The 13,077-nt window shown below is 38.9% G+C and overlaps 1 protein-coding gene across 1 annotated transcript in view; it reads left to right on the top strand.

Moving 5' to 3' along the window:
• The first annotated feature begins 6,319 nt into the window (after window positions 1-6,319).
• The window catches only part of LOC147174014 (transmembrane protein 132D), a 34,860-nt gene continuing 28,102 nt past the window's right edge, over window positions 6,320-13,077 (top strand). The window contains exon 1 of the mRNA XM_086075202.1: window positions 6,320-6,940. Within this exon, the coding sequence (XP_085931328.1) occupies window positions 6,868-6,940 (73 nt within the window). The 5' untranslated portion in view covers window positions 6,320-6,867. The remainder of the gene's footprint in view (window positions 6,941-13,077) is intronic.

The raw sequence follows: 13,077 nt of genomic DNA, 5'->3' as shown, positions 1-13,077 counted from the left end.
GGTTTGTATATGCAGTGACTGGAACTGAAAAGAATGGCTTTATTTTTTGTTCTGCTGAGTGTGGAAGCCAAACATATGACATTTTCATGGGACACTTTACCACATTTGAATTAAATGAGATATTTTTCACGTAAAAATGTGAAACTTGATTAATGTTATTTAGTGATACACTTCTGTACTTTTGCCACTAGATGTGAAGACAATAACATTGTAAAAAAAGAAAAAGAAAAAGGCTGATGATAATGTTATCCCACTCAGTGACCTATTCAGTCAACAGCAGTTGACCGGTCCATTCTTTACTCAAACTCAGCTAGTTTAGGGTTCCGCCTTGTGCATGACTAAATAACAGGCACTATAGAAAGTGGATGGATTAAAAAGAAGGGGGAAATGTATCTGGTGGTGCAGGCCCCTTAATGCTGACTCATGCAGTTATAATTGCATGCAAAATCCTCACAAAGAGAGGCCAATCTTTACAAATCCATATACAATGATGAACGATAGCTTACAGTTTACAGTGCAGTATGAATAGACCATGCGACAACACAAATACATTATTTTACTTCAAATGAGCACATTTAACCGAATGCTAACTCAGAGAGAACCAGGGGTTCAATCAGTTAAAAGCATCCAAGTTATATTAGAGTCTATATTATATGAAACGGACTTTGAGTTTTCTTTCTGGAGAATGGCAATGAAGACATTAGAGAGCTGTATGTGGCTAAATGCGCCTAAGCAGATGCTACGTCCACGTATGAAGCAGAGGAGAGTTGCACGTTGAAAAAAACCACATTGCCTTCCTTGTGGCACTCACATCTATCACCGGTTTATGGCTGCTCTTCCTCCACTTACGCATCTCCCCTGTGACATCCATCTGTGTCAACACAGCAACTTGCATATATCCTCAGGCTTTATTTAGCTGTCTTGTGGTGATAACATAGTCTGCTTTTACCGTGTGTTTTCTCCGCTAGTCAATCTGGATGTTTCTTATAAGAAGGAAGGTCACAAAATAATTCCCCCCCTCCTCCTCCACAGTGTTATATAATGAAAAATGATGGAGAAATGCGTGACACTCCTGGTAAGTGATTCGCCTCATGTGCTACATCAGGTGACACAACAAACATCTTAAGCTTCACCGCTTTAATAAATGATTCACTTGACAGATTATTCCGTAACTAGGCCTTTTTTACTTACACACAAAAGCAAGGGAAACGTGCCACTGTGTGTTTTTAGATAACGCTATTAGAATGGCATGTGAAATACGCAATTTGGAGAAGATATTGAGACACTGACACTGATCGGTGTAGCCCACAATATATGAGCATACGCAGTGCAAAATAAGCCCTTTTCCAGCCCGATTTGGCAGCTGACTCACTTTTTTAATTCGGGACGATTTCAAGGCATCGATTGCAACGAAAAGCGGAAAATGAGATGATTTTCTGCTACTATGATGTCGAACATGAAACAAGCCAAATGACAACTGGATTTTCTATTTGGAGTCCCTTTTCTTCCATCACTTTAACTTATTACATTGACAACTATAGACGTCAAAAATACAATTTAACTATTTTTATTAGTAAAACATTTCTTCCCACTTTTGTTAACAAAAGTTTGAAAACCTAGATTTTTTTTATTGTATTAGAACAGATATAAAAATTAGGATTAATCGTGAGTTAACTAATGAATTAATGCGATTAATTACGATTTGCGATTTTTTAAAATAATATTTTCTTTAAAAAAAAGAAGTATTTTTTTCTTTCCATAAATTAGGGGCATCAGGCGATTACAATTTGTAATCGTAATTAATCGCATGACTTCACTAGTTAACTCACGATTAATCACTAATTTTACATCTGTTCTAAATGTACAATTACAAAAAAAATCCCAGGTTTTCATACTCTTGTTAACAAAAATGGGAAAAAAAAATTTTGGGGGACGTCTATAGCCGTCAATGACAGCGAATGAGTTAAATTGTGCTTTTGCGTGTATACAGATTGTGTACCTATGTGTCTTTCTTTGTGTTATCAGCAAAAAACGACACAAACACAATTTAGCACATTTTTAAAAGAGTTGTTACCTTGAATCCAAAGATAACAGAAAAGTCTTGTTCTTCTGTTATGTTTAAAATATGCACTATGACACCTACAGGACTGGAATGAAGTCATGATCTTCAGGACGATCATGAGATGTTGTTGCAACTCACGTGAGTTAGGATGCGGGATGACCCCCATGCAGTCTATGCCCTGACTTCAGGAAGATGAACTCCAGTCTCCAGACTCCAGTCTCTACTTTCTTTTTTATTCATTATTTCATAGTATTTGATGGGGTTTAAGTTGATGAGTAGGTCATGGTTTTGTTTTTTGTTTTTTTTACAACTAGCTCATCTAAGCATGTCTTTATGTGCATTGAAAGATTGCAGTAGCACAAAAGATCTGGGAAAAAATTAGGAATTAACATTTGGAAAACTGATCTTAACCAGGGTGTCAAACTTAAGGCCTGGGGACCAAATCCGGCCCTACACATCATTTAATGCGGCCTGCAAAAATAATCATGTGTGACATCTTCCATGATCCTTACTATAATCTGTATCGAAATCTTAAATTGTCATGTGTAGTAAAAAATTATGGCGAGATTTTGAAGAAAAAAAAAGTTACTTTATTTACCATCCAATATAGCCAACTTCAACAATAATTCAAAAAACTATTATCCTTTGACTTCTGATTCAAAAAACTACTAAGACATCAATTTGGTGTGTATATGTAATAATATGATGAGATTATAAAACGTTTATTTGGTTACACCATCATAACGACCCAGTGAGGTAAGCCGTAACTACAAAGTGGTCCACGACAAAAATGAGCTTGACACCCCTGATCTAGATAAACCCCTGAATGAGCCACAACCTGAGGCCATTGAGTTTCTTGGGCTTGATTTCATATTATTCTTTTTTTTTTCATACATAAATGGTTGTCCTATAATTTCAGGTTTTTATTTGTTGGACAACATTGTGGACGAGCAGTTCGCGGAAGTTTTCGTGAAATCACAGCGCCTGTGTGGGTCTCATCCGTGAACTCATTCATAAACATGCATTATAGTTTAAACTTTACATTTTCCATAAGTGTGATTGTGAATACCTTTTTCTGTATGTGCCCTGCGATTGTCTGGCATCCAGTTGAAGGTGTACTCCTCCTTTGACCCAAAGTTAACGAGGCTGGCCTCCAGCTCACCCCCACTGTTGGATAAGCGGTATGGAAAACGGATTGATGGATGTGCATGTGCCACCATCATCCGAAGGTGAGCGGAAAATAGAAACAGGAGTGGATGTGCGTAAAGTGGCTCACAGCCGTTCTACAGCACACTGGGCAACCTGAGCACACAAAAGCTGCTGCTGCTTATCAAAGTGCTGCAGTGAGAGAGAGGAGCTCAAATAGGCACACAGCAATAGCTCGTGGCTGTTGTTGTGACTCTCATTATTGTCCGTTCATCTTTTTTCTGTGCCGCTTAGCCCGATTAGGGACGAGCGCGAGCTGGCTTTGCGGCGGGGTACACCCAGGATTGGTCGCCAGTCACACTCACATTCACATCTGGAGTCTTCAAGTAACCCATCAACGCTTGTTTTTACAATATGGGAGGAAGCCACATACGACAGAGCAAACCTCAGAAATGTGAGGCAGACGTCACTTGTCCATGTGCAACTAAAAGATCAACTGGCATAAGTATTTTCTTAAAAGTAAACAAAATTACATTTAAAAATAATAAAAAATATATGGTAAAAAGGTTATTTCTGTTCAGTTCTTCTACATGAATCTTACTTCAAGCCAATAGGTGGGAAGGCGTGATCCTCCAACAGACATGCTGTAGCAATTAATAACATTACTGATGTGCTTCTTATTATTGTTTTCATAACAGCAGATACCGATAAATGTATATTAACCCACACAAGCATGGGAGGACTCCACTCACAAATGAGAGTCAAACCCAGAACCTCAGAACTGCAAGGCAGATGTTCTAACCACTATCGTGCCATGCTGCCATTGTGGTATTGTATGCTGGGTAATTATATTCAATGCATCCAGTGGCATTCGGCAATGAAGTCACACATTTATTTGAATGAAATACAGTAAACTTCTTGACCTTGGATTTTTTCCATCCTGTTAATTCATTCCTGACTTTCACCACATACGCTAAATTTTACAGAAGTGTTTACATCCCATTTGAGTTGCACCTACATATGAAACTACTTAGATAGTTGACGAAATAAGGTAGATAACAACCTTACATTTCTGACTGCCAGAAAACTAAAGTTATCTTTGTCTTCACAGTACTTATTTATAAGCTTCTTTGGCCATCAGGGGGCACTAAAACCCACCTGATGCTCTCTCTGCTTTACTGCCTCAACGCCAACTTTTTTTTAAAATTAATTAATTAATTTATTTATTTTTTACGATGGCTTTCATCTAAGAAACATCTATGGATAATTATAATACTTATTATTTCAATTCTGGATCTCAAAAGAGATAAGTTTTAATGCTGTAAGAATGGTGCAATACGGACACAATCTAAATTGGTGCCACCTGTGGATGAATACTACTGTGCTTTGACTTAAGTGGGAGAAAAGTCAAATAATTCTCCATCAAGAAAGAGACGCTATGAGTAAATGTGCTCGATGGAGATTTGGGAAAATCAGAAGAAGATAAAAAAAATAAACAGTGTCTTTCCATTCGGTCAACAGGCACATTCTGAATGGAACATGCAATTTAAACATAACCTTGAATATCGCATGTAGTTTTGCTTCACTAGTACTGGTTTGCTACAGTTGTCCTCTAGTGTACAGAAATGTAATACAGAATGGTGAAAGCAGTACTGAAAAACATAGTTCTACTAGTGCACCCTCGTAATGTTGCTAGTGCGCCCAATTGTCCTACTCGTGAGGAAAGAGTGTACTAGTACGTGGACCTTAAATTTGATTTAAGAGTATTGAATAAGTGAGGAGATGGTTACCTTGCTTTTGTTATTTGACTATGTGATATGCGCGAAATACTGTATCACAAACAATAGGCTATAACCACATTAAACCTATTGTTACATTACTGTGAAAATGTTGAGTACTGTCCTTACATTAGAGTGCTCACCGATACTGAGTAGGCCTACTGATACCGGGCATCGATACTTTGTATTATTGTCATTACTTCTTTCAAGTTAGATTTATTTTTTAAATGCTGATATATATGAATCAAAACATTGATCAAAAACAACATTTTTATGGACCGTTGAGTACATTTCACACAAATATAACGGGAAAATCCAAGTTCACTTTCCTTGAATGTGTTTGTGATGCCCTTTGCTGGCACGATTTGACGTAAAAATGTCTGTGCCCATACTGAAATGCGCATTGGTAGTGCATCCCTCCTTAAAACATTTTGAAAAGTGATGCTATTTGATTTCAATGTGCATGTATAGCAAATGCTATAGCAAAAAAAAAAAAGATATATGACTCATTTAGCCATCATCAGCAGGAAAAAGTTAATATTTTGTCTAGAATTAATTTGACAACATTATTTTTAACTGAAAATGACATCAGAGGTGCTCAAGAAACCGGCAACGGCTCACCTGTTTTCTGGGCTTAGTCATGTGACATTTGCAAACTGAGCCAATAATGGTTGTTATCTGTTTCCTGAGCCTGCGTGACGTCATCTTCAGTCTTCTGTTTTTAAAGTTGTTAATTGTACGTAAAAAAAATACTGAAGTTATCACATTAATTATAGACAAAATCTTATCTTCCTACTAAATGGCTAAAGGAGTCAAGTACCCTTTAAACTAATCAGTGGTACTACGCAGCAGTAGTTTTGTGCCAGACTATTTCCTGGATGAACAAATTTATTGATATATAATTGATATATTATCTATTTCAACCCTCATATGTGATTAAAGGACGACAAACTTGTTTTAATCCCACAAGCGGTAACAGAATGCACCTCACTTAAAACAATGTAAGCTTCAAACTGATTCATTTGAACTTAATACAACTATAAACATTTGTTTGTTTTTTTACAACTATTTACAAGCATTCATGCGAAAGAGCTTGGCTTCACCATAACGACAGAAATAATAAATACACACGAGCGGGGAAGAACAAGGTAACAAATCAGAATAAGTGTCTATATGCAACAAATAAAGTATGAAGAGAGCACTTAGATAATGGCTGCATTGTCTAAACCATTTCTAATCAGCCTCTTGTATTGGAGCCAGCGGGGAAGCCATAGTGAAGTGGCTGGCTGAGGGGGAGCCTCATTAACGTGCGATCTCCCACGAGAAGGCAACAACTACGTCACGATTGGCTCTCCAGTCAAGCCACGCAGGGTTAATCCTACCAGCTGCGCAGTGGCCGTGCTTTCCCGGGCGGATGAACAGTGACAGATGATGACATTAGTGCCCTGGGCTTTGAGCTCAAGACACTCGCTGATCTGCTGCCAGCTCCGCAGAGTCCCCGGTCACGTCGGCGCACTGGAATAATCGATCTGGAGCACCTGAGGAGAAAGACATTTACCTTCGAAGATTAACATCCATATCGGAGCAGCCTGATCTATTTTTGAAATCCAAGGATTTGGTCAGTCTTGGTCTGACGTCTCAAGGAGCGCCATTTCCGAGGCTCGTTTCGCGCAACTTTACGCACGGCGGCGCCACGGATGAGCGGACCTCGACGTGCCTTCCTCGTCACCTGCGCGACGCAGGATCACAACAGGTGTGATGGCAGGCAGTGCGCCGCGTGTAGACGTGGATGAACACGCAAGCTCCGCAATTTACTGAAGCAGGAGCGATTTAGCGAGGCTTGAAAGTTCTCTCGAAGGAAGAGTCGCGCCGGGTGCCAAAATGAGCTGCAACTGCCTCAGCTGGAGGATCTTACACCTGATATTTGCCACCTTAACAACTGTTGTCTCCCAAGGTAAGACTGCTTTGTGGGACAATAACAGTTACACTTTTAATTAAGTCTATATGACTTAACGGGCTGGGTTTAAAAAAATGGACCAAAAAAGACAAATACTAGCAATGAATGAACTGTTTATTTTTGCGCACGTTCCCGAGTGAGGGAGATTGTGATGGCATGCAAGCCGAAAATCAGCTTTTCCTACAAGTCTAAATAATAGATAAATGTCCTCATTTGTGACACAAACTTACATCTCTCGCTGCAGTGATACAGCATTTCAGCGACCTTACACATGTCACACTGTCTCAAAAGCTATAATTGCACATGAAACATTGAACATGGAATAAGTAAAGAGTGCAAGATTTAATGTATTGCAACTTAAACCATGACTAATGTATAATTCACAGCTTCTCTATGGGAAGCAATACTTTCCCCTGTAATGTCTTAACACACGCACGCGCACACGGCCACGTTCGTGAGGGGCGTGGGTGTTGGGGCAAATCACAACAAAAGTCAAGCCTAATGCAAAAATATATTTTCCCAATGGAATCTGGGTTAATTTATATGGCTATAATGCCAGACAATAATGCAATGCAAAATTACATATTCTCTAAATCAGCTTTAAAAATCTTATTGGGCAAGGCAATCTCGACCAATCACTCTGCAAGCTTAAACCCCACTCAGACTGCCTCCCCCTCCCCTTGCTGTTTATCTTCTCCAGTTTCTCACTTTGCAGCCTCCAAGGGTGCATGCTGTTTGAGCACCATATACATCATCTTATTTATGATTTTATAAAGCACCTGCTAAAGCACGTAAAAAGATCTATGTAGAGTGGATGAGGCTGGCAAATGAACGTTTGATGATTCGAGAGGGTTTGACTTGTACTTTCTGTTACGTTTTTCTTTTTGAGAGCATCAAGACTGTTAGTGCATGATTTATAATTTATGGCAACAACAAATCAGATGTAGTATCTTCAAGTCAAGCCAAGATTTTTTTTAAATACTTATTTCAACAGCTCATATAAATGATCATAAACACCCAACTGTCACATTACATAAACAACCTAATAAGATTCAGTAGGCCTACACAAGATATTTTACAATGATTATGCTCACTTTGGATGCACACTTTTAGACATAAGAAAATATCACTATACATTATTTTATTCATTGTTGTGATCTAGTTTGCTGTTTTATAGAACTGCACTCCATCATACTGTGAGCTGTTTCTAATATTTTCCCCCAATTATGTGAAGTAAGGTAGCCTGAATTAAAAGAATCAACGCTCAGTTTAAGTCACTACTGAGTGACAATGTCTTTGGAAAGCAGTCATCATTTACTGCATTTATACTGCATTGCACAGTACTGGTATGCGCTTTAGTAGTGTGCATTCAGGCAATTCCGCAAAACACCCAAATTGAAATAGCTTGTCAGTGGTTGAAAGATTAGATAAATTCACAATAAATTTAAACCAGAGCGAAACTTTTATTATTATTATTATTTTTAAATAAAGATTTTACTCAGTTTGTAAGTGTCATGTTTGGGTTCTGTTTTTCCTTGTGTGTCTCCCTTGGTTTTAAATGTAATCCTGCCCTTCCTCGTGTCAGCCAATCAGTGCCCTCAGCCACGTGTGTCTTGCCCCAGGTGTGTCTTGTTGTGTCGTTAGTGTGTGTATTTAGTCTCCTGTCTCCCCTCTGTCTGCGTCGATTCATTCTGTCACGTGGGTAAAGTTTGGTGGAGGACCCAAACGCAGGGAAGCAGGGCAAGGAGGCAGAGGTAACGTTAAAAAAAAAAGAAGGGGAAATTTAATTATACAAAACAAAAGAGAACTCCAAATGGCAAGTGAAAACAAAACGTGGAGAGGACAACAAGGCAAAAAAAAACAAAAAAAAAACCCGGCAGCATGACGGGAGGAAAATGACAATGAATCAACGACAGAGGGGAGACAGGAGACTAAATACACACACTAACGACACAACAAGACCCACTTGGGACAAGACACAAGTGGCTGAGGGCACTGATTGGCTGACATGAGGCAGGATTACACTTAACAAGACCAAGGGAGACACACAAGGAAAAACAGAACCCAAACATGACAGTAACTAGCATGGAAAAGATTTCTGAACTGGTTGATCTGGAACTGGAAACGAGATGAATAGAAAACAGCCATTAATATGGGGATACAGTATTAAGGTCTTTCTTTAAAATGTATTTTTTGGGGGAAAAAGCGTATCGAAAGTTCTAGTGATATTGGTACCCCGTGCTGGTTTCTGTCAGAAAAAAGTGGTTGGCTACTGAACATCCCTAAACTTAATTGTTCTATTGTATAGAAACTTTATTAAGAGCAAAGTAGCATCTGTGCGCGTCCCCAAAATGACTGATTGACAGCATGAAAGACACATTTGTATCCATCGTATCTGTATTAGCTTTGAAAGCAGAGATTTGTTTTTGTCTGCAATGGTGCTATTGGGAGTCAATTGGCGTATGCCAGCTGTTTGCTACATATGGTGAAAGCCATTATGGCTCATTAGAATTCCCAATGCTGATTCAAGGTTGTAGATTCCAACAGGCTAACAGGATTATTGCAATGTGAACATTGCTTAATGAAAAGATAATAAGAAGAAAAACTTTAAAGAAGGAAACGGAAATTATTTTTGTATTTTTTTCCCCCTCCAGGGCGAAGTATACTGATATGCAAAACTAGTTGTTAATGTGGAACGTTATTTGTAAATGCACCTGTGAGAATTAATACATCATTGAATAAACTTTCAACCTTTCCCGGGCTGCATGATTACTTCTCTTTTCCATTTTAATTGAAGAGATTTAAACTAGGAGTGAAGTTGTTCAATGCAAACAAGCTGCCGATACAGTACCCACCTGAATCTCAGTTTCTGGACTGTCCGCTCCAATTCAAATAGACATGATTCTGCATTTGTTTTTATCCATGTAACATATTCGTTTGGGATCAGTACAAGCTAAGTAGCAGCTTGTTTTCTGAACCCCCGTGGGAGATGTTATGTTGTGCAAAACAGGAGAGGTGGCTTTCCGTTGCTGTTGTAACTTCTGCATGGCAACGCTGAAGCCTTCAGACTGGGCCAAAGAAAAAGAGGAAGCTTCTGGTCTTCGGAATATGACAGGTATGAGAGATTGGAGCGGCTGGGGCAACATATTTGCTCTCAGGTTTGTCAGATGAAAGCAGCGCTTACATGCTGATAAGTGAAGAGGTTTGCTCACGCTCCAAATTTCCCACAAAGTGGCAATGAGGAATAGTGCTTTTTAATCTTACACAGAATATGATAAATACATCTTTGGAGGGATTTTGGAAATGGTCCTACGATTAATATTGTGATGTTTGTGCATTTGAAAGTAGGCGAAGCCCTGATAAGGGCACGTACATGCTGTAAAGGGAAGAGGTTGCATGTTAAGTACCTTGTTGCACTGCGTTCTCGCTCGGGAGACGGCGACCCCGTTTATATTCCTCTGGCCAGAGATGCTGCCAGCTCTGGTATTAAACTGCACATCTGTCACTGTGGGGCCTGTTGGGCTAAGTCAGGACAACCTTGTTCCCAGCTTCCTTCTCTGTCTCCTTGCACTTTTTTCGACCACACACCACAAGGTGAAAAGCAAGCGAGGGGGGGGGGGGGGGGGGGAAGAAGCCATTGTGCTCTTCTAAAGGCTTGTGGGCTGTCACGAGGGTGACACATACAGTACTGGCGTGTCCTGTGAACTGTCAGACGCCATCGTGGGCTTTTTGGGTGAGTCGAGGTGAACGCGGCAGACGAACTACTTAAATGTCAACTTCCTTGGAGGGGCACGATGACTGAGTTTGACAGAGAAAAGCTCTGAGCTTTCATTCACGCTTATGCTCAGAGGTCGACATCCTACTAATGCACAACATTTAGAGTTGTGATGCATTTAAATGCAGATTTGTTTGGGTGTGAGTTGCCTCCAACGCTGCGCTTCAAATGCAAATACCATGCTTAGTACGGCTTCATCCATTTGATGTTAATCTGCAGAGTAACTGTTTTGTTCTTAATTCACTAAGTAAGGAAATTATCGGTTCTGTCAGAACAGACATAAATAAAATGAGGCTGTTCGATGCAGGATACATTTAAGCGCTAATAGCAGATCACATATCAGATCATATATTTACATGACTGGTTTGTTTTTACTTAAAAGCCTGTGTTATCCCTAGTTATTTAATAAAAGGACAATCTGAGATTACCACGTACATTCTGCAAAACACACATATACCATATTTTATTAGGTGCTAGAGCTGCATTTGTCAAATTATAAGTCAATAGTTTGTTAATAATAAAAGTTAAAGACAATGACAAGGTTGACAGCAATTTCAAAAGTCAAAGTCAAACTTTATTGTCAATTTCTTTATATGCACTAGACATACAAAGCAATCGCTCCTTGCATTCCCAGGTGTCGGCAAGACTAAAAACAACAAGACAGACAATAGTAAAGTGCTCACAGTTAAAGAAGTATGAAAAAAATATGTAAGATAATATGTAATGTGCATCTTCTTGACATATTTAAGGACAAGTGGTAAGTTACAGATGGCAAGTTCAACACAGGCACAGTGTAGCAGAATGTACAGGAATATATAAATAGCTAAGTATTTGAAACCTCTCGAGGCAGTGCATCTAGAGGAATATTTTGGATCAGGCCAAATGGTAGTAGAGGTTATCAGTCAACAACCGTAATCAATATGGCCACCGAGGCGAGACAGTCCATTCAGTAGTGTGCAAAGTCGCATAACGCAATCTTGATGGCAAATGCAAAATGTTTAATATGATTGTGAGAATTAGGCTTTACAAGATCAGGATTTTTCAGCGATCAAATAGTTAAAAAAAAAAAAGCTAACTGATTCGATCAGAAGATGGAACAATACATATATTTGAAAAACTTTACTCTACAGTCGATCGCCGGCATTCGCGGGGTATAGGAACTGGCCTGATCCAAAAATAGCGAAAAAACCCACGTTTAATTGAAATACATGTGGAGAGGTGGGGGGCTCATAAAAAATTAATATAACATGTAATGTCTTATTTCGTGGAGCCATCGCGCAAATTAAGACATTACGGCCAATCACCGATTTTGCATAAATAATGCAAAATAGTCATCCAACAATAACGACCATATTAATCGTTTTACCACGCACCAAAATACGACCTAGTGTCACGTATTGTAGTTTAGCGAGCTCTATCGGCCATGTTGAATGGTGCAAAAATCCAAAAGTTGAACTCGAACCCTGCCCATCTGATCAGAAGACGAATATATAAGTCCGGCTTTTGGCTTTTTGTGATATTCAACATGGCCGATAGAGGTAGCTAAACTAAAACACTTGGTCGTAATTTGGTACCTTTCCAAAACGACCTAGGTGGTCATATTTATTGGAGGACTGTCTCAAAATAGAATATATCTGACCAAAATAACTCATTTTATTTAAAAAACAAAACAAAAAAACTTGTGGTCAGTAAAACCATGGGAACAAATTATTTAACTACTTAGTATACACACTGTAGTTAGCAGAGTAGTGTGTGCGGGACATGCTAAAATCATGTACATCCGAATAAAAAGTTTAGAATAGGGATGGGCAAGTACCGATGCCAGGTATCGGTATCATACTGATACCCAACCTTATTTCAAGGTATCGGTAAACACAATGGACGTTTTAGGATCAGGAACTAGAAATTAAAACTATGGAAAATTAGCATTAATTTCATATATATATATAGATTTTTCTTTTAAATTATCTGTCAGAGTGTTCAATACCACTTTTTCTCTTACCAATACGAGTACTCACTCCTTCAGTAGTCACTGATGCCAAGTAGTGATACCACTAGTAGTTTTGATACATAAAATTAAAACAAAACAATGACAACGGAGAAAATGAGACTTGAATGAGAGAGACTCAACGTGCTGGTATATGTGCAAAAGTTTGGCCACTTATAATTAAACCTCAGAGTTTGATTATTCTAGCCCTCACCAAGCTTTATTGCATGAACTGAGGCTGCCTGCTCAGGTGAGAGGTGAAACATCTTCTAAGACAACCAGAACAGTCCAATTCAATGCGCTGAGAATACAATGACCTGGATGAATGAGACTATTATTATCATTATCATCATCATTATTATTTACTATTAT

This window comes from Leptonotus elevatus, chromosome 5, assembly GCF_054856555.1.
Source record: "Leptonotus elevatus isolate MCC_2025b chromosome 5, RoL_Lele_1.0, whole genome shotgun sequence".
NCBI classification, from domain to species: Eukaryota; Metazoa; Chordata; class Actinopteri; order Syngnathiformes; family Syngnathidae; genus Leptonotus; species Leptonotus elevatus.
This window is presented reverse-complemented; position numbering and strand designations above follow the sequence as displayed.